At 36.3% G+C, this 22,410-nt stretch overlaps 1 protein-coding gene across 7 annotated transcripts in view; it reads left to right on the forward strand.

The window, feature by feature from the left end:
• The window catches only part of ESR1 (estrogen receptor 1), a 336,920-nt gene that overhangs the window by 188,359 nt on the left and 126,151 nt on the right, over positions 1 to 22,410 (forward strand). For 6 of the 7 annotated variants that reach the window (XM_032485181.1, XM_032485180.1, XM_032485182.1 and 3 more), the window contains one exon: positions 16,150 to 16,485. The exons of the other annotated variant lie outside the window; for it this stretch is intronic. In XM_032485181.1, the coding sequence (XP_032341072.1) occupies positions 16,150 to 16,485 (336 nt within the window). The remainder of the gene's footprint in view (positions 1 to 16,149; positions 16,486 to 22,410) is intronic. 7 annotated transcript variants of the gene reach the window in all.

Below are 22,410 nucleotides of genomic sequence, written 5' to 3' on the forward strand. Positions count from 1 at the left end.
GATTCTCAGCCTTTTATCCTTTATCATACTTCTGGCTTGCACTAAACATGCACAGAAGGACTGGCTTTTACAAATGGACACAGACGCAGTACGTATAAGGCCAGGGAACCACCTAATTATCGTCACAAAGTATTAGGGCTTGAAAGAAATAAAGGATGAAATGGACCTCATTCTGTAAGTTCGACCTATGAGTGGACTGTTAACCATGCCTGGTGAGTCACCCAAGGTTGGAGCTTTCTTTACAGATTTTTTTTTCTTTTCTAAGTTTTACACATGTATCTTATCTGGGTTTCAGAGTGTCCTGGCCAGCTTACTTTGGAATTTCTTCTGCTACCCTAACTACTGTAGACATTACTGACATCAGCTTTTGCATTCTGTCTGAGGCCTTCTTTCTTTCTCTTGCTCTCTCTCTTCCCCCATCCCTAGAAGTGAAATCCAGGTTTTATGGGAAACTAGTAACATCAGGTTGCTAAATATCTTCCCACTGAAGGACAAGTATTCTGGAGCAGCATGTATTTAGCATTTGACATTTGAATAAACAAGCTTCTTTAAGATATCTTCAGTAAAAAGTTTAAGCTCTGGCAATTGTAAGCAAAGGATCCATTTGGTATTTGGTGAAGTAAACAGATGTGGACATGCTGCCTGCATCAAGATGCTTTAATTTTTCTGAAAAGTGGATAAGAAGTTGTGAGAGTGAATAATGGAATTCAAATCAGATGGGGCGAGATATTTGCTATTCAGGAATAAATCACAGTATAATAAATCTGTTACCTTGTTTGGATTGAATAAGGAGTGCTAATACTGAAATATAGTCAAAGACAAGGAAAACAGAGATTTTATAGAGGAGAGCCTGGCCCTGGGATGACACTACTGCCCTCGGTAGAATGCTGTCTTCTTTGAAAGGTACTGGTTCAGTTCAGTACATGAAACATTCATTGATCATTACCTAAATGATCGATTTATTTACAAGGCACAGAGGTAGGTCTAGTGGGAAACACAGAGAACTTGGCATAGTCTTTATTGTTAAGAAATTTTTAAATCTTAGCATGTTTCAGAGAGAGAAATTTTCTGGCTTAGGGCAATAGGGGACTCCTTTGGCATAAGTATGGGGAGAAAGAATTGCTCCTGCTGTATCAGTGATAAGAATGAGATACTTCCTTTTGCTGAGCTCTGTTAGTACGGGTGACAGAATTTTGTGATTCTTGTGACTCTTGTCATAATTCTCAGTTTCATCATCTTCCAGTATTAGTGCTTGTTCAGATCAATACTTTAGGAAAGGAGCCCCAGTGACTTCTGTTAGCTACCAGATTAAGTAATAAATTCCTCATCTAACATACATTTATTAAACCCGATTTGCCCAGCATAGGACTTCGGTACTGTAGAGCGTGTCAAGGATCTCTAGTATATTTAAGGTGACGGAGCTCACAAATGAGAGTTTATAAAAGGGAATAAGCCCTTTTAAACTTAAAGAAACATGCCATGCACCCACTTGAGGATCTGTTAAATCACCAGCTATGGTGAAGTAGTTTGTGATCCAATTGTAGGATTGTTGTAGGATGACTGTCCCACTGGCAGGCACTTCTTGTCCAAGAGAATGTAATTGGGTGTTGGTGACTCAAGTGAGGCTGGAAAGACTCGTCCATGACCAAATTAAAGACAGCAGGGACTTTATTTGAATCCAGCGCTGCACTGAGCAGCATGAGACAAAGGAGAGACCCGTGGGGAGGCGGGGAGACAGACTCTTTCTTTTACAAGTTGGGGAAGGAACACTGCAGGTCTGAGGAGCAGAGCTGCTAAGAAAAGGGAGAAAAGAGAGAACTTCACAGGCTAAACCTTGGTGTCTTATTTATTCTTCTTGGCTACAGAATGCCTGCCAGCAGGAGACTCATCACTAAGATATTACAGAGAAATGAAGCCAGGCAAGAAAAATACGTATTGCTTTTCTCCTCACCCCATAAATTCTGTTATTAATAAATCAGATTCTTATAGAAAAGCCTGCCACAGCTGTCCCTAGAAACAAGGTTTTATTAGATGAATTTTTATTAAGATGCACAGTGGTTTTAAGAGGGAACATAAACTTTTGAGTCAAAGTGGATGTCCTTGAGAATACACGAGGTTGTGACTTACTCCTCTCTTGATCTGGACCTTGACACTTGGTTTTGTTGCTGGGATAAGACAGCGTGATTTGATGTGCAGCTGAAGGTGTGGTAACCTGTGACTGACTTCCCATTCTTGGCACTCCCTGCATAGACTTGGGAAAAATTCCAAAACTGTATGCTTCTATGAGGGCTACCTCTTTGGTTGCTTCAGCTTCCAGAAGGGACATTTTTAAAACACAGAGCAACAAGTCAGAACAGGGACAATGGAATCCATTTTTAAGTGAACTTTTAGCAGAGTAAATTTGATAAATGATCAAATATTATCCAAGTAAATTATGATTTTTCCAATAGGATTTGGTGAAGAGGGAGACACACTCTCTAGGTACTTGCTTTGCAGAAGAATTTCGTTTTAAAAACAATAACATGTACAAATTTTGTTTTCCAGATTGTAAACAGAAGTACATACTAATTGCAGAGAAGAACCACTGGGTACTTCTGCAGTTTGTGTTTGTCAGGTGCTTTTCAGTCAGACGACTCCAGCACAACAGGGCAGAAATGTGGGTGGTTGTGAACTTGTGGGCAAATGCTCCGGGATGGAACAGGCATGACCAGGCAGGGCTGGCAGCATGCTAATTAAGTTTTCCTCAGTCGTAGTGCTGCAGCTGCTCCCTTCCATCACTGCTAAGTTCTCATTGTCACAGCAAATAGGAGCCCAGCTTTGGGACCCGGGATGAATGAAAGCCCAAACTGGGCTGGGATAACATGACTGGCTGCCATGGTAGGCTCTGGTTACTCTTAGGCAACTGGAATAATTAGAGCAGGTAGTAGTGGAATTCTAGTTTAGGAGTAAAGGCAGGGAATGTGCCCCTGGCAGCCCCAGAGGAAACACTGCTCCTCTGTACACAAGTAGACTGATCAAGGACAGTTAACTCACAATGGTTGATCACCCCAAAGGACCCTTGTGTTAAGAGAACTTGCTGGCTTTATTTGAATTTGGGTGCTGGCAGATGACATCATGGGGTACTATTGTTCCTCGTGAAGACTACAATTTATTGAGAAGTTGATAGCCTGCTGGACTGGAAGAGAAAGACTACGTTAGTTGGTACCCAGCACTTGGGACAACTGAGGTTAACTGGTGGTTGTGATAGTAACACATGGTGGAAAAGTTGGTTATTAACCACTTTCAAAGAAAAATGAACTAAGTAACCAATCTTGTTTGGATCACGGACACAACCTTCTCCCCACTACTAATGGATTTATTACCAAGTTATGTAAGATAATGAAAGCAAAACTTAACAATAAGGGGGCGGGGGACAGACGGTCGAGCCATAAAATTAGATCACAGGCTGCTTAGGTTACATAGCTGATCAGGAGATCTAATGCAGAAAGACTGATCCTAACTCACTTCTTTTACATAGTAATTTATATAAGACTTTTGTTACTTAAATTGATTATGCTTTACCAGAAAGACCAATTTCGAAGACTGCTGTACAACAACTGATAGTGGCCAAGATGTTTCAATATATCAGACTTGTGTTACTAATATATTCAATCTACTTTTCGGTCATACCGAGACACATTTATGTATTCCACTGACATACCTACTCAAGTCCAGCAGCGAACTACGTCTAATGGTGAACAAAGCAGATGTAGTCTCTGCCTTCGTGGGGTTTGTGATTGAGTAGTCTTTGCTCCTTTGTTGTGATCGTTTTACGCTTTAATAGGAGAAGCTTATGATTCTAACTCGTGTTAGAGGCTGAACGTAACTCTCTCTCTCTCCAACTCTGTCTCGATTTCTATTTCTTTTTATCCCTGTGTCTATCTCTGTTTCTGTCTCTGTTTCTATCTCTATCTGTCTCATTCTCTCTATATGTTTTAGGAAAAGATAAAAAGCTACAGCTGGGTTAAATTTATGTGCCCAATCACAAAGCTTATTCTGCATCCTGAAGATGGAGTGAAAACTTTTTAAGCAGCAAAGATATAATCTTTGTAGTTTCAATTTATAGGCCGGTGTTTCTGATAGACTTAGTTGACCAATGTCATGGTCTTCTCTATACACGATGCAATTGTTAGTATAGAATTTTATATTTTTATATATATACAGTATATATAAATCAGTTTTTTGTTTTTTAATTGTAGTCAGTTTGAAATATGTTAATTTCTAGTGTACAGCATAGTGATTCAGTTATATATATTGCTATATATTCTTTGTCATATTCTTTTTCATTAAAGGTTATTACAAGGTATTGAATATAGTTTCCTGTGCTATACAGTAGGACCTTGTTATCTATTTTATATATAGTAGTCAGTATCTGCAAATATTGAACTCCTGGTTTATCCCTCCCCACCCCCTTTCCCTGGTAACCATAAGTTTGTTTTCTATGTCTGTGAATCTGTCTGTGTTTTGTAAATAAGTTCATCTGTGTCTCCTTTTTTTTTTTTTAGATTCCATATATAAGTAATATCATATGTTATTTGTTCTTCTTTGTCTGACTTACTTCACTTAGTATGATGATCTCCAGGTCCATCCATGTTGCTGCAAATGGCATTATTTTAGTCCTTTTTATAGTTGAGTAGTATTCCATTGTGTGTATGTGTGTGTGTATATTTATATATATATAAAATCACGACTTCTTTGCCTAGTCATCTGTCGATGGACATTTAGGTTGTTTCCATGTCTTGGCTATTGTGTATAGTGCTGCTATGAGCATTGGGGTGCATGTATCCTTTTGAGTTAGCATTTCCTCTGGATATATGCCCAGGAGTGGGATTGCTGGATCATAGGGTAAGTCTGTTTTCAGTTTTTTTAAAGAAATCTCCATACTGTTTTCCATAATGGCTGCACCAAACTACATCCCCACCAACAGTATAGGAGGGTTCCCTTTTCTCCACACCCTCTCCAGAATTTGTTGTTTGTGGACATTTTAATGGTAGCCATTCCGACTTGTGTGAGGTGATACCTCATTGTAGTTTTAATTTGCATTTCTGTAGTAATTAGCATGTTGAACATTTTTTTTCATGTGCCTATTGACCATTTGTATATCTTCATTGGAGAATTGCTTATTGAGGTCTTCTGCCCATTTTTGGATTGGGTTGTTTGTGTTTTTTTTGTTATTGAGTTGTATGAGCTGTTGGTATATTCTGGAGATTAAGCCCTTGTCAGTTGCATCATTTGCAAATGTTTTCTCCCACTCTGTAGGTTGTCTTTTCATTTTATATATGGTTTCCTTTGATGTACAAAAACATATAAGTTTAATTAGGTCCCATTTGTTTATTTTTGCTTTTATCTCTGTTGCCTTGGTAGGCTTCCCTAGGAGATTTATATCAGAGAATGTTTTGCTTATATGCTCTTCTAGGAATATATTCTCTTTCTATATATTCTATATTCTCTATATATATATTCTATATTTTCTTCATGGTATCTTGTCTTATGTTTAAGTCTTTAAGCCATTTTGGTTTTATTTTTGTGTATGGTGTAAGGGAATGTTCTATTTCATTGATTTACATGTGGCCATCCAGTTTTCCCAACACCACTTGTTAAAGAGACTGTCTTTTCTCCATTATATTTTCTTGCCTCCTTTGTCAAAGATTAATTGACCATAAGTGTGTGGGTTTATTTCTGGGCTCTTTATTCTGTTCCATTGATCCATATGTCTGTTTTTGTGCCAATACCATGCTGTTTTGATTACTGTAGATCTGTAGTATTATCTGAAGTCTGGGAGTGTTATTCCTCCAGCTTTGTTCTTTTTCCTCAGTATTGCTTTGGTATAGAATTATATTTTGACTCAAGTTCTTGAGTAGGAATGATTCAGTGATCCTCCTTCAATAGAGCAGCCTGAATGACAGTGACTAGTTATTCCAAACAATGAAAGGGCAGCATAAAATTAATTTCCACAGTCTATAAAAGCACTTCTTGCTCAGTGTTTCTGTCTCTATATCATTGACTCTTAGAAATAAACTTTTGATTTTAGATCAGTTTTAGAATTAAAGAATTATTGCAGATAGTACAGAGAGTTCTTGTACATCCCACACCCATTCTCCTCTATTGCTTACATCTTATATTACTATATGGTACCTTCATCACAATTAATGAACAAATATTGATATTTTATCATTAACTGAAGTCCGTAATTTATTCAAATTTCCTAAGTTACTGCCTAACACTTTTTTTTTCTATTCTGGGATCCCATCGTGATATGTTATATTTGGTGGTCATGTCCCCTTTGGTTGTGACAGTTTCTGAGACTTTGTTTTTGATGACCTTGCCAGTTTTGAGGATTCCTAGTCGGATATTTTGTAGAATGTCTTTCAATTTGGATTTGTCTGATGATTTTCCTCTTGGTTAGACTGAGGTTAACGTGTTCTTGGGAGGGAGACCATGGAGGTAAGTACCATTGTCATCGCATCAAATCAAGGGTGCACACCATCAGTATGACTTATCGCTGTTGATGTTAACCTTGATCGCCTGACTTGTGGCAGTATTTGCCAGGTTTCTGGACTGTAGAGTTATTCTTTTCTTTTTTTTTTCCATATAGTCCTCTTTGGAAGGAAGTTACTAAGTGTAGCTCGTACTTAAGGGGTCGGGGGGTTATGCCTTAAGGGTGGAGATTTACATGAATTATTTGGAATTGTCTATTCTCTACTAATTTATTCAGTCATTTATTTATATCAGTATAGACCCATGAGCATGTATGTTTTGGGGCCTAATCCAACACTCATTTATTTATTGTGTTACTGATCTTGTTCCAGCTTTGGCCTTGGGAGCTGTTTCAGTTAGCTCCTGTATCCTTTTGACTTACACTTACTACTCTGGGACAGCTTTTTTTTTTTTTTTTTTTTTTTTTTTTTTGAGAACTTGCTTCCTTTTAGTTCTGTCACTCTGAGAGGGTTCAGATTCATTTTGTATATTCTCTGCACCAGTTCTAGAATCAGCTATTTTCCTATGGAGTTATGGTTTTCTTATTGGAAACCAAAATCTGTACAGTAGACATACTTGGTGTTTCTGGGGTACTGTTACCTCTAGGACCTCTAAGTTGGCAGTGCAAGGAGATATGTTTATACTAGCCCATGTTTCACACATATTTATAAGTATTTTATATGTAACCATTTGTATCTATGTTAAGCTAAACATAAATACATACTGATGTCTCATTACATTGTCATTACGGTGTGGATCCTTCTAATCTCCTCCTACTTACCTGTCACTTCTTACCCCAACAGTGTGAAACCTGGCTCCCACCATCTGCCATTCAATTACTTAATGATTTAATTCCAATATACCTAGGTAGTGATTTCACAATTTTTACAACTTTATCAACTAGAGTATAGTGTTTACGTATAATTCCTTTTGCCTTTAGTCTTAGGGACTCCACTTATTTCCAGATTATTTAAGTGAGCGTCTTCTTTCTTCACCTCCTTCAGTAAGGTTTGGTGTCATACATTTGGATTATTTTGTAGCATTCTGCAGTGCGTTGTGGAATCCTCTGACATCCTAAATGATTTTTTAAATTGCATAAATTAGATTTATTCTTTGTAAAGTTTTATAGTTTTAAACTATGTCATAGTCATCATTACAGCAATACAGTTACTGTAAAATAGAAGAGTTTCTACTAGTGAAACATGGACGAGTTTCTCCCACTTTAAAATCTGTGCTTCACCCATTCACCCTCTCCCTGCTGCCTTGAACCACCGGCAACCTCTGATCTGTTTAGTTTCTCTATAGTTTTATCTTCTAGAATGCCATATAACTGGAATCATATAGTATGTAATTTTTTCAGACTGGCTACTTTCACTTAGGAACATTAGCATTTATGTTTTATTCATGTCTTTCTATAGTTTGATAGCTTACATCTTTTTATTGCTGGATAGTGTTCAATTGTATGAATGTATCACTGTTTTGCTTACCCATTCACCTACACAAGACAACTTGGTTATTTCTTCTTTAGCATAAAAAGGTATTCAATTTTGTCAATGCTTTTCATAAGTCAATTGATGTAATCACGTGACTTTTTCTGTTTTCTCATTGATGTGGTGGATTGCATTGATGTACTTTCAAATATTGAACTTGCCTTACATATCTGGAATAAACCCCATTTGGCCATGGTGTGTTATTCCTTGTATACATTGTTGGATTTAACTTGGTGACGTTTTGTTGAGGATTTTGTGCCAATGCTCAAGAGAGGTATTGGTCTGTAGTTTCCTATCTTGTTAACACCTTTATCTGATTTTGGTATTAGGTAGTGCTGGACTCAGAGAATGAGTTAGGAAGTTTCCTCTGCTGTTGTTTTCTGGAGGAGATCAAAGAGGATTACCACGTTTTTTTTCTTAATTAATTATTAAAAATAACTTGTGAAACCACCTGGGTTTGTTGATGTCTTTTTGGAAGATTATTGATTATTGATTCAATTTTTTTTATAGCTATAGGGATACAATGTTTCTCCTTGTGTAAGTTTTGGTTGGTTGTATCTTTCAAGGAATTGATTCCTTGTGTCTAAATTATCAGGTTTGTGGGCATAGAGTTGTTCATGGTATTTCTTTATTATGTTTTTAATGTCCATGGGACCAATGATGGTGAATACTCTTTCATTATGATATTGGTAATTTATGTCTTCTTTGTTTTTTATTAATTATCCTAGCTAGAAGTTTATCAATTTTTTTTTATCTTTTTAAAGAACCAGTTTTGGTGTCATTGATTTTTTAAAATTGTGTTCCTGGTTTTAATTTTATTAAATTTTGCTCTTTTATTTTTTCTCTTCTGCTTTTCTTCTCTTTAGGCTTAACTTGATTGTCTTTCTCTAGTTTCCTAAGGCAGAAGCTTAGGTTATTGATATATTTTTCTTTTTATCTAATAAACATATTAGATAATATATATATAAATATAAATAATAAATATTTTATTTTTCATCTAATAAATGCATTTTAATGCAATGAGTTTCCCTCTAAGCACTGCTTTTCCTACATCCCACAAATTTTGATAACTTTTATTTTCATTTTTACTTAGTTCAAAATGGTTTAAAATTTCTATTGAGATTTCTTATTTGACTTATAGATTCTCTAAAAGCGTGGTGTTTAATCTCCAAATATTTGGGAATTTTCAAGGTAGCTTTCTGTTATTGATTTCTAGTTTATTTCCATTTTGGTCTGAAAGCATGCTTTGTGTCATTTCTATTTTTAAAATTTGTTAAGGGTCTTTTTATGGCCCAGAATATGGTCTGTATTGGTGAATGTTCCATTGGAGCTTGAAAATAACGTGTATTCATCCGTTATTTGGTCGAGTTTTCTGTAACTATCAGTTAGATCAAGTCGATTAATGATATAGTTGAGGTCAGTTCTATCCATGTTGATTCTCTGCTTACTTAAACATCAGTTGTTAACAATGTTGCTAACAAAGTTGGGGTGGGGTCAAGGAGTGACTGTGGATAAACCAAGATTTGACTTGGGCTTTAGAGGCCAACATAAAAAACACAGAAAGAGCACGAGGTGGTGATGCTGGAAAGTATCCAAAAAAGTGGCACAGGCCAACCTTGTTTTATTAAAAATTAACATTTGTGGAGAGGATTTATAATGATAGATTTGAAAGTACTTTGGGATAATTTGTGGAGATTCTTGAGTCAGTGTAATGTTTGGTTTTATTCAGTAGGTTAGTGGCTTTTTAAATGTAAAATATAACCATTAAGACTTTTTAAAAATAAGTTATTTGCCTCATCCCAATACAACGCACACACACATACACACAGCTGCTTTAGACAAATGGGGAGAATGGGGCAACCAGAAGCCCCAGTCACACCTCCTCTCATGCCTGCTTAGAGTTGCCAAGAGTCTTCAGAGCACAGTGAGACAGCTCCTGCTGTAACCCCAAGTCTTTGAAAGGTCTAGACAGACAGTAACAGGATAAAGCAGGTGTGTGGTGGAGACTGACCAATCACCAGTTCAGTGGATTGGAAGGGAGATTGGAGGTAGGCAAGGAGACAAACGAGAAGCTGCTGCATCCATCTAGGCAAAGAGGGGTAGGGGCGTGAACTGGAAAGGTGGCAGCGGAGACAGAGTGAAAGGTTGTAAAGGAAGAGAGATGTGAGGAAATTCAGGTTGGGGTGATTTGCTGGACATGAAAGGAGGGAGAGGAAGAGCGTCAGGCAGCTTTAAATGAACTGGATCATTCACAGCCTCTCAGTGTATCGTTGATGACACATGACAGTATTAATGATTATTTATAATTACATAATGTACCTAGGTTGAAATCTCTGTGCTGCCCTTGGTGTGACCTTGGGCATGACGGTTATTCTAAACTTCTTTCCTCTGTTAAGTGGGGACTGTAACAGCTACTCACCTTATAGGATTCATTTCTAGTATTTGAACAAAAAGCATTAGAGTTGATGTGGGGAAGTTTTTCTAGTGCAAGTTTCATTAGTTCTTTATTTAATTCTTAACTAATCAGCACTTCTGTTTTCTTCAACATGTTGAATTAAAAAGCTTTTAGCGTATTTCTCTGTCTGGCTTTTTAATACCTCATGAATAATGTGGAATTATTGAGAAACAAAAGAAAGATGATTATGCAAATGTTTGAAATATTTAATAATACATAGTCTTAGGAAACTGAGAAGATAACTTTAAAGAAGTTATAGTAGCTTTTTGTAGAGGCAAAGGGTATTAAGAAGGAAAAAGTTCATTTCAGAAAAAGAAATTTTAAATACAGAATGCATTAGAAGCAAATAATCCAGTGGATTCTATTAATTAATGAATATTCAGATAGTATAGTCATTTTTCCTGAAATACAATGGCCAAGCCAAAGAATTTACAGAGTGAAAAAAAAAAAAGAATGATTAAGTAAAATCTAAAATATTAGAGGTAATCTTTCAAAACTCCTAGTTGGACACATTAGGGCAGATCTTTTTATCTTAGGGCCAGGACATAATACTTTAAGCAGTTGATGTCTTCAGCCCCTTTCTCCTTGCCAGGACTCAGCCCCTGCACGGCCTTGCTGAATTCCTCCTCAATCCCGGGCAGCCGTGGACGAATTCCTTAGGGCCTGCCTTTACCTCGAGAGCGCCTTGGGCACCATCTCTCTCCCCTTCATTTTCATTCCAGTGGTCTATGTTTATTAGTTTAATAAATTCCCTTAAATTAACACTTCCTAGTGAATTAGAATCATTCAAATTCACACTGAGTGCTACTAAGTGGAGATTCTATACTCAGCCTCTAAACCCTTGCAACAGTGTGACATGCATGTTAGAGAAGGCTGAACCCACAGGGATAAAATTCATACTGGTGGCATTTCACATGTATGGTGAGCTTGCTAGAAGAGAGCTAGTTTGTTTCTCAAGCCCTCATATGAAACCAGTGGGTAACCCTTGGATTACTGTAAAGCTTAAAATTTTTAAACAGGAGTGTAAAGAAATTTACTTGGACAAACTTGTCTAATGAGTGACACAACGTGAGAGCCAATGTTTGTACACTGGTGTATTCGTTACATGACATGTGTATTGAGCTGCTGAATATTTTGCTCAATCATTCTGGAAAATGACATTTTTGAGTTCTGAATGACAACATGTCTTGTTTATTTAGCATTATAAGCCAAAGTGCTGTTTGTCACAGATGCGTATCTTGACTGTCAGGAGGCTGCCTGTTTATATTTGCATGATCTAATAAGCTCATTGTTTTGTTTCCCCTCTGTTTTGTGAACTGATAGTCTGATCTCTTGTTAACATACCAAAATAGTTAAAATAATTTATACGAAGGGAAGTAAAATACATATCAATCTATGTTGCTGCTCTACAAATAATTTCGGGAAAAAGTCTTGGGAGGGAGCACAGAATGAGTTTTTAATCTTATCTTTGGCTTTCAGTTGTGCATGCCACTCCTAGACGCCATGACTGAGTACAATTAGGAACTGTCTGTATCTCCCACAGTGATTCAGCCTGTAATTACTGGTTCTGATCTGCAGTTCTCATTTAACCTAAGTTAAAATAGAAGTAGAAGTTGGGCCATTTTTCACCTGTTTCTCTCAATTCCACTTTGATTATTTTTTTTGAACTACTATGAAATATTTGTGCAGTGTTGTCCCTGGTAATGATGCTGGTATGTTACTGATAATATGACAGTTACTATTTACAAATGAAATTGGTTGCTTTCCTCATTGAGCTGTGCCCTGGGATCCTATCTCATGCCCTTGGCCGTGCAATATGTACTGCTTTCTCTTTTTGTTCTGCTTGTACATTTTATAGAGACTTTGGGATTTGAAAGAATGCAGTTATTTGGGAGTAAATTTGAGAAAGTAGTTGTTAATGCTAGTGGATATTCCTTACCCTGTTTGACTATTTGATGATTTTAAAAATATCCCGCTCTCTCCTTGGTCTCTCCAGCCATGTTTTAGTGTTCTATATTCCAAGCCTGTGGCCATTTTTGTGTTGTGTTCATCAACCTGAACGAAATAACTGAGACTCGAAGAGGTGTGATGGTTCAGCTCACTGCTTTAAGTGGTACTATACCTGAACCTCCTGTGTAGTCTACTTCTAAATTCCTCCAGGAAAGCAAATTTCATGTATTGGCTCAAATGTAACTTTATCTCTTAGAGAAGCCTTCTTTGTCTCCTCCCCTTTGCATCCTTTCCTCCCTTCCATCGTGTTTTGCGCAGTTCATTCATTTCAGTCAATGAATACAGAATAACTTTTGATTAATAGCTTTCTCCCTCCAAGCTGAAAACTTGATGGAGGGTAACATGATCTGTCTTTGTTTACCGCTACATCATCTGTGAATATACATGGTAAGTATTGAACAAATCTTTATGAAATTAACAAATACTTTGATAAACAATTTTTGATAACTGCCACTTTTAGAACCTGAAATGAGTTCACAGTTCTTCTTCTGGAAATCAGATTGTCTGTAGAAGGGCTGCTGGGGCCTTTTAAAGTGGGTGGTAATATTATGTTTGCTTCATTAATCTTCTGTCTACTTATCTTTACCTTTGAAATCTTTTAAAATGAAGGTAAATTACAGTTATACTAGAAGGCATAACCTTTATTTTTAAAAAAGTGAAATGCTTGTGTGTAGTTGCAACAGGATTTCTCAGGTAACTTGATTGCATCTTGGGGAAAAACAGTATCACCTATAACCATCTCTTCTTTATTCAAGTCACTTGCTTTTATCCTCCCACGTAGATCTGATACTAAAAGGTTTTATTGGAATGCTGTAGCTTTTCAATGAGATCTGTTCACATTCTCAATCTCTTTCTAAAATTGCAAAGTAGGGGGACAAAGTAATTGAATAATACACTGACTAAGATTGGAGAACAATGTGTTTTTTTTTTTTTTTTGACCCTAGTTCCCACCAAAGTAGGTAAATACCAATCAGAATCATCCTCTCAAAATTCCGACCTCAGAATTTCTTAAGAAATGTGAACCTAAAGGAACTCTTTGCTTTTGATCTTCTTGTCTTGTTTTTCATTCCAAAGCTACTGGTCTTACCAAATGGAAGATCACAGAGTCATGTAATCTCAGGATGGAGGGTATATTGAAGGTCACCTCATGCAAATGCTTACTGGATAACTGAATCCCTTCTGTAGCATCCCTATAAAGTCTTCATCTAGCCTATCCTTGAACACCTCCAGTGACCCAACACATCCTTTCCTGTGGCAGCAGATTCTAGTTTGTTGTCAGCTTTGTGTACTACAAACTCTTTCCTTATCATGAGCTCTGACTACTCACAGTCTCCACATATTTCTTCTGTTTTACCATTTGGACTCATAAAGAGCAAGTTGAACCCATCTCTCTTAGTCAGTTTGGGGTGTCATAACAGAAATACCAGAGACTTCATGGCTTAAACAGCAAACATTTCTTTCTCACAGTTCTGGAGGTTGGAACGTCCAAAGTTACTGGCAAATCTATTGTCTGCTTCCTGGCTTGTAGACAGCTGTATTCTCATATCCTCACAGAGTAGAGAGAGCAAGCTGGCTCTCTAACCTCTTCTCACCAGGACACTAATCTCATTCCTCAAAGCTCTACCCTCAAGACCTAATGACCTCCCAAATGCCCCACCTCCAAGTACCATCACATTGGGGATCAGATTTCAACATAGGAATTTTGGAGGGGACACAAACATTCTGATCATGAGGCCATCTTATACAGTACAGCCCATGTGAAGGTGACACTCATGTTTCCTCTAAGTCTTCTTTTCTCTAGGCAAACCCCTCTTAGTTCCTCGGTGGTTCTCCATGTGACCTGATTTCACATCTCCTCGCCAACCTCGTTACTCTAATCTGAGTAGACTTGTTTTGTTTGTATGTGCAACATCCAGCAGTAAGTGCGCTGCTCCAGGTGTGCTCTGATGAGCTGAGAGGAGAGTGTGGGTGTCATCTCCCCTCATTCAGATACGATAATCTCACTAGCACATCCTGCAATGAAAGAGCTGAAATGCCTGACTGAGGACAACAGCTGGTCAGATACGACTCTTCTCATCTGACATATCTTCCTTCTAAGTGCCTTTAAATTTGTCAGCTTGGTTGATAATGGATACTATTTTAAAACTCTGTTAACTGAAAAAAAAAATCTTCATTTCAGAGCCAGGATCTTAAATCATAGTAATAAAGAATGGCCTTGGACAAGTTCATTAACCTTTCTAAAGCAACAGTTTTCCAGTATTTACCTTACAAGATTTTTGTAAGGACTACATTTGTTGTAAAATACTTACATTTTCGTTAAGTGTATATGAAGTGCTTAAACCGCATGGTGAGTGCTTAGTGCATATTAGACATAATAATCTTTACAATTAATGCTTATTCTAAGAGTTCTGGGAAATGCTTATTTTAATACTGAACAAATAGGAAAGGTCTGTGGCTTCCTTATATTTTTAGTATCATCTAACATATATAATCTACACCTGCAAGAATAAAAGTTAGGCATTAACTTTTGTTCAAATTCCTTGACAAATTAGAACAAAATTCTGACATTAGTTATTCATTTGTTTTGGAGTAAGAGAATGGGTGATATGTCATAGTGTTTTTATGTCTCATGTCTTTAATATTTAAAATAAGTGTGTTAACTTTTTTCCAAAATGGTTATTTCTTTTATGGAAATCTGAGAACTCTTGCTGTCTGACACATTTTGCAGAGATTAGAGTTTTTGGAAATACGGAAGCTCGTGTTAATTTTTGTCCTTTCAGACGATTTGTTTCTGCTGATACATTTCAGCACCACAGCCTGGACTCTTCCAGGTGAAGTTACTGAGCCAAACCTCAGAGAATCTGCAAAAGAGGTTGGGGGTCTCCTTCCTCCCTATCATTTAGTTAGTGAGGACCACGGCTCTGCATGAAGTTATTTTCAACTATTTTAAAACTTTTATGTTAGGAAAATAGAAATGCATCTGTGAAAATCTTAGAACCAGGTAAACAACTTGAGGGTCTTGGTCAATTCCTCAGGTGGTGCGGTGCAGCCTGGTAACAATGAAAGGCTACCTGAACGCCAGTGGGGTCCGGAGGCTGTCAGAGGTGTTTTGGGTAAATCATTCCTCGTCTGTGTCTTCCATTAAGAGGTCTACTTGGATGATAAAGACATTTATTAAATGCTTTTTTAAAGTGACTTTTTAATTTACTATTAAAAGAATATTTACAGCAGAAGCAATCTTTGATGCTAAGCCATATTTCAAGAATAACTAGTTAGTATAACGTTGTCCTTTTTATAGCATCTGTTAACACACACACACACAGACACACACACTCACACACATACCCCAATGATTTGTTAGAACCAGCTTGTCCTGGTTCACAAAAGCCTATTGTTAACTTTTCAGGAGTTTTGTAAGATGCTTGATGTCAGACAAGTAGCTTGAAATTTGCCACAGTAGGAGTAGTTATACCATGGAAATCGGTGAATGCTACAAATCAAAGCCTTTTTATTTTTCTCTTGGACAGCTGGTTGTCAAACACTTACCAGCACAACTGTGCCCCCAAACTGTTTTCTTAAATGAAATGAAGGGCTGTTCACATTGAGGATGGTTTTCATATGAAAGTTCATAGGAGTGAGAGAGTAAGCTGGGTTTCTTTTCTTTCCCCGTGTTCTCAGGGATAAGGAAAGACCGGAGAGGAGGGAGAATGTTGAAGCACAAGCGCCAGAGAGATGATGGGGAGGGCAGGAGTGAAGCGGTGCTCCCTGGAGACATGAGAGCTGCCAACCTCTGGCCAAGCTCTCTCTTGATTAAACACACTAAGAAGAACAGCCCGGTCTTGTCGCTGACCGCCGACCAGATGATCAGTGCCTTGCTGGAGGCTGAGCCCCCCGTAATCTATTCCGAATACGATCCCGCCAGACCCTTCAATGAGGCTTCAATGATGGGCTTGCTGACCAACCTCGCAGACAGGGAGCTGGTGCACATGATCAACTGGGCGAAGAGGGTGCCAGGTAAGAACACTAAGCTCAGCTTCTCTTTTTAAGTGTCATTAACAAAGGAACTGGTCCTTTGGTTGATACTCTCAGAACTGGTGTTCCTGTAAAACTTGACTTTGCTCTTGTTGTTCAGGGAGAAGAACTCTAGTTATTATGGAAATGAGACTAAAAAATGACCTCCTCCATGCCCCATCATATCCATTCAGGAGCTAACGTAGGTGATCCAAGGCAAGAGGAAGTTAAATCTTTTTTTTCTGGGCTTATAGATCAAATGAGTAATGGATTTAGGCAGCCATTGTCTTGTTTGCTTTCTTTGAAATAGCTGAAATTATTACCTATGCAGCATGGGATGTTTTTTACTAAACTAAATACATGGGGAGTTTTGTACTTGTATTTTAGAGCTCACTGATCTGTTATAGACCAAGTGAACATATATCTGGCCTCAGATACTATTCCACGTGTTTGCATATATTAACATATAGACATGTGGTCGTTTGAACCAGGGCCAGCCATGTTGTGATCCAGCCTTGACAGAGGGCATCTATTTTGGTGGCAGAGGTTAGGGTTACCTGGAAACATGGGGATGAATAGGCGTATTTAGACTTTTAGGATCAGTCCAACTGGCAAATAAAAACTCCCAGCCATCTTTGGAATTAAAAGTTTTATTGAGCACTTCTCTGCCTTAGCATTCTCATGTGAAGCAGATCCATGATAAGTAAATGTTGGAATTTAAATGTAGTGTGGTTATAGGTTTTATCTTTGTATTTGTTATTGCCTTTTTTAAAAAAATAGATAATCTCTTTGGGAGAAGAGGGAAAAACACCAATAATGACTGGTTGTATCGCTGAGAGCCAACTCTTTGTTGCTGTGAAGTTTTATTGCCCTATAAGCGTATATTTTCCCTAATGAAGTTTTGGTAATTTCTAGAGCACTACTCAACTCAAGTATATATTTTTCATACTTAGTAGATTTCCATCATGACATTTTTATAATCATAAAAATTTTAAGGGCATTTGAAACAATGGGAATTAAGTTCCAATACATTACCAGTGGATGAAGAATTCATAGCAATAATCTTCTGAATTTAGGAATAAAACGGAGACAAATCAAGGGAAGGAAAATATGTCCATGCTTACTTGTCCCGCTGTTAAACCCAGAACTAAACAAATTTATGATAATGAGACGTGTAGCAAAACCACTCTGTAACTTGATTATATTAGTTTAAAAGACCGAAATGATTCCAAAATCCTTGAACCAAACTGTGTCTCAATATTTGATGGTTTTAAAAAAAGAATTATAAAGGCAAAAATGAAATTTTATATATGCCATTGGAATATAACTATTGTAAAGCAAAAGCCTACTTGTCTGGCCAAACAGAATTTAAAAAGTCATTGATTTAAAATAGATGAGAAGTGAAGGAAGAAAGAAGTCTTCTGGAATCATCTTTGAAGATGATTGTCAAGCTTTTCAGAGAATCTGACAAAGTTACATTTTGAAAAGGCTTTTATATATCTGAATACCATCTGTCATTTAAAAAAATAGCTCACATGGAAATCTAACACAGACAATATTACATTTATACGGTCATAGTTTGAGATTAATAATAATAGTAATTTAACATAGAGGGAATAGAGAAACCTCATTAGTAAGAAGGGCAGTAAGAAAGCCAGCTGTAGAAGTACCTAGAATTAACTGTATGTTACAAACACCTGCACGGAAGGTTTGGCTAGCCTCCGCTGGCTATCAGTAGAAAAAAAGTTGTAAAGTGACTTCATTTTTAAAAATTTCTGCATTAATGGAGTATAAATGACACAAAATTATATTTAAAATACACACTATGGTGAGTTGATATCCTTAAGACCTTGTAAAAGGACTCCCTACATCTAATTAATTAAACATCCATCATCTCACTTATTTACTTTTTTTTTTTGGTAAGAGCACTTAAGTTCTAATTTCTTAGCAAATCAGCTATTTAGGTATACAATACAGTGTTATGGATTATAGTCACCATGTTTTGAATTAGACCCTCAGAACCTTTTCATTTTATGCCTGAAAGTTTATACTCTTTTACCAGCCTCTCTCTATTTGTCCCATTCGCTAAACCCTGGCAACCACTTTTCTACTCTCCTTCTATGAGTTTGGCTTTTTTTTTTTTTTTAAGATTCCACAGATAAGTGATACCATGAAATATTTATCTTTCCCTGTCTGGCTTATTTCACTTAGCATAATACCCTGAGGGTTCATCCATATTGTTACCAATGGCAGGATTTCCTTCTTCCTGATAGCTGAATAGTATGTCATAATTATATCTATGTCCATATAGATTTATCAGATCTTTCTTATCTATTCATCTATTATTTCTATATCCAAGGTGTGGATATGTTTCCATATTCAAATAATGCTGCAATGAACATAGGAGTACAGATACCCTGTTATCAATCCCTTTGATATCCTGTTTGATATCTTGTCAATCCCTTTGGATATATTCCCACAAATGGAATTGCTGGATCATATGCTAGTTCTATTTTTTATTTTGGGGGGAATCTACTGTTTTCCACAATGGCTCCACCAGATTACAATCCCACCAACGGTACACAAGGATTCCCTCTTTTTCTCACATCCTCACCGATACTTATTATCTGTTGTCTTTTTGATGGTAGCCAGCCTCACAGGTGTGAGGTGATATCTCACTGTGGTTCTGATTTGCATTTCCCTGATGATAAGTTGAACGTATATTCATGTACCTGTTGGCATTTGTATATCTTCTTTGGGAAAAATGTCTACTCATTTCCTCTGCCCATTTTTTAAATCAGATTGGGTTTGTTTGTTTGTTCTTTTTTTGCTTTTTGCTATTGATATGTATGTGCTCTTTATATACTTTGGATATTGATGCTTTATTAGATACATGATTTGCAAATATTTTCTCCCATTTGGTAGGTTGCCTTTTAGTTTTGTTGATGGTTTCCTTTGCTATGCAAAAGCTATTTAATTTGATGAAGTCTCGCTTGTTTGTTTTTGCTTTGTTGACTTTGCTTTTGGTGTCAAATCCAAAAAAACAGTCATTGCCAAGATTAATGTCAAGGAGCCTTTTCCCCTATGTTTTCTGCTAGGAGTTTTATGGTTTCAAGTCTTATGTTCATATGCTTAATCTATTTTGAATTGATTTTTTTGAGTGATACAGGTAGGGGTCCAGTTTCATTCTTTTGCATGTGAATATTGCTTTCCCAGCATTATTTTTTAAAGACACTTATCCTCTTCTCATTGAGTATTCTTAGTTATCTTGTCAGATATTAGTTGACTGAATATGCATGGGTTTATTTCTGGGTTGTGTATTCTGTTCCCTTGATCCACGTATCTGTTTTTATGCCAATACTATACCATTTTGATAACTATAGCTTTGTAATATAGTTTGAAATCAGGCCATGTGATACTGATGCCTACTGCTTTGTTTTCCTTTCTCATGATTGCTCTGGCTATTTGGGATCTTTTGTGGTTCTATAAAATTTGGGAATAATTTTTTCTATTTCTGTAGAAAATGCCATTGAAATTTCGATGGGAATTGCTTTGAACCTGTAGATTGCTTTGGGTAGTATGGACATTTTAACAATACTGATTCTTCCAGTCCATGAGCATGGAATATCTTTCAATTTCTTTGTGTCTTCTTCAATTCCTTTCATCAATATCTTATGATTTTTAGTGTTCAGATCTTTCACCTCCTTGGTTAACTATATCCCTAAGTATTTTTCTTTTTGATGTAGTTGTAAACAGGATCATTTCATTCATTTTTCTTTCTGATAGTTTGTTGTTAGTGTATAGAGATGCAACTGATTTTTGTATATTGCTTTTGTATCCTACAACCTTACTGAATTTATTAGTGCTAATGGTTTTTCTGCTGGAATCTTTAGGATTTTCTATATATGATGTCATGTCATCTGCAAATAGAGACAGTTTTACTTATTGCTTTTCAATTTGGATGTCTTTTATTTCTTTTCCTTGACTAATTACTATGGTTAGGACTTCCAATACTGTGTTGATTAAGAATGGTGAGACTGGGTACTCTTGTGTTGTTCCTGATTGTAGAGGAAAAGCTTTCAATCTCTCACTGTTTGGTATGGTGTTAGCTGTGGGCTTTTTATATATGGCTCTTATTATGTTGAGGTGTTTCCATTTTGTTGAGAGTTTTTATCATGAATGGATGTTGAATTTTGCAAATACTTTTTCTGTATCTATTGAGATTCTCGTATGATTTTTTATCCTTCATTTTGTTAATGTTGTGTATTACATTGATTGGTTTGCAAATGTTGAACCATTCTTTCATCCCTGGAATAAATCCCACTTGATCATGGTGTGTGATTCTTTTAGCGTATTGTTGAAGTGGGCTTACTAACATTTTGTTGAAGATTTTTGCATCTATGTTAATCAGGAATATTGGCCTGTAATTTTCTTTTCTTGTAGTGTCCTTGTCTGGTTTTGGTATCAGGATAATGATGACTTTATAAAATAATTTTGGAAGTGTTCCTCTTCTTCTTCTTCTTCTTTTTCTTTCTTTCTTTTTTTTTTTTCCTCGTTTGTAGCAGGTTGAAATTCCTCTTTAAGCGTTTGGTAGAATTCACCAGGGAAGCAATTTGATCCTAGACTTGTCTTTATTGGGATGTTTTTGATTACTGGTGCAATCTCCTTACTAGTAATTGTCTGTTTGGATTTTCTGTTTTCATGATTGAGTCTTGGTAGCTTATATATTTAAAGGAATTTATCAATCTATTCTTGGTTGTCCAATTTGTTGGCAGATACTAATTCATAGTAGTATCTTACGATACTTTGTATTTGTGTGGTATCTGTTATAATGTCTCCTCTTTCATTTCTGATTTTATTTATTTTAGCTCTTTTTTTCTCTTGATAAGTCTAGCTAAGGTTTGTCTATTTCATTTATCTTTTCCAAAAAAAAGCTCTTAGTTTCAATTATCTTTACTGTTGTCTTTTTAATCTTGATTTCATTTATTTCCATTCTAATCTTTGTTATTCCCTTCCTTCTACTAACTTTTAGCTTAGTTTGTTCTTCTTTTCTATTTCCTTGAGGTATAAAATTAGGTTATTTTAAGCTCTTTTTTTCTCAATTTAATGAGCTCTTTCATTTTTTCTTAATGTAGCTGTAAACGTCTGTCTTAGAACTGCTTTGCTGCGTTCTGTAAGTTTTGGTAGGTTCTTCAGTTTTCATTTGTGTCAAGGTTCTTTTGTTTGTTTGTTTCTCTTTTGATTTTTCTTTGACCCATTTATTGTTCAGTGGCAGTTTGTTCAATTTTCAAATATTTGTGAATTTTACAGTTTTCTTGTACTTGATATCTAGTTTCATATCATTGTAGTTGGAAAAGATGCTTTATATGATTTCAGTCTTCTTAAATGTATTGTCTTATTTTATGGTCTAACATGGAGAATATTCCATGTGTGCTTGAGAAAAATGTGTTTTCTGCTGCTATTGGATGGAAAGTCTGTTAATTCAATCTGGTCTAATATATAGTTTAAGTCCAGTGTTTTCCTTATTGATTTTCTGTGTGAGTGAACTATCCATTATTGAAAATATGGTATTGAAGTAACCTGCTATTTAGTATTGCTGTCTGTTTCTCTCTTCAGGGCTGTTAATATTTGATTTATGTATTTAGGTGCTCCTATGTTAGGTACATAAACTTAAATAAATTTTATATCCTCTTCTTGGATTGACCCCTTTATCATTATATAATGATCTTTTGGTCTCTTATTAAAGTCTTTTGCTTGAATTCTATTTTGTCTAAGTATAGCTATCACAATTTCTTTTGGTTTCCGTTTGCATGGAGTGTCCTTTTTTCATCCTTTCACTTTCAGTCTGTGTGTCCTTAGAACTGAAGTGAGTGTTTTATAGGTAGCATATAGTTGGATCTTAGGGGTTTTTTTCTTGTTTGTTTTTCT

This window comes from Camelus ferus, chromosome 8 (assembly GCF_009834535.1).
Source record: "Camelus ferus isolate YT-003-E chromosome 8, BCGSAC_Cfer_1.0, whole genome shotgun sequence".
In the NCBI taxonomy this organism is placed as follows: Eukaryota; Metazoa; Chordata; class Mammalia; order Artiodactyla; family Camelidae; genus Camelus; species Camelus ferus.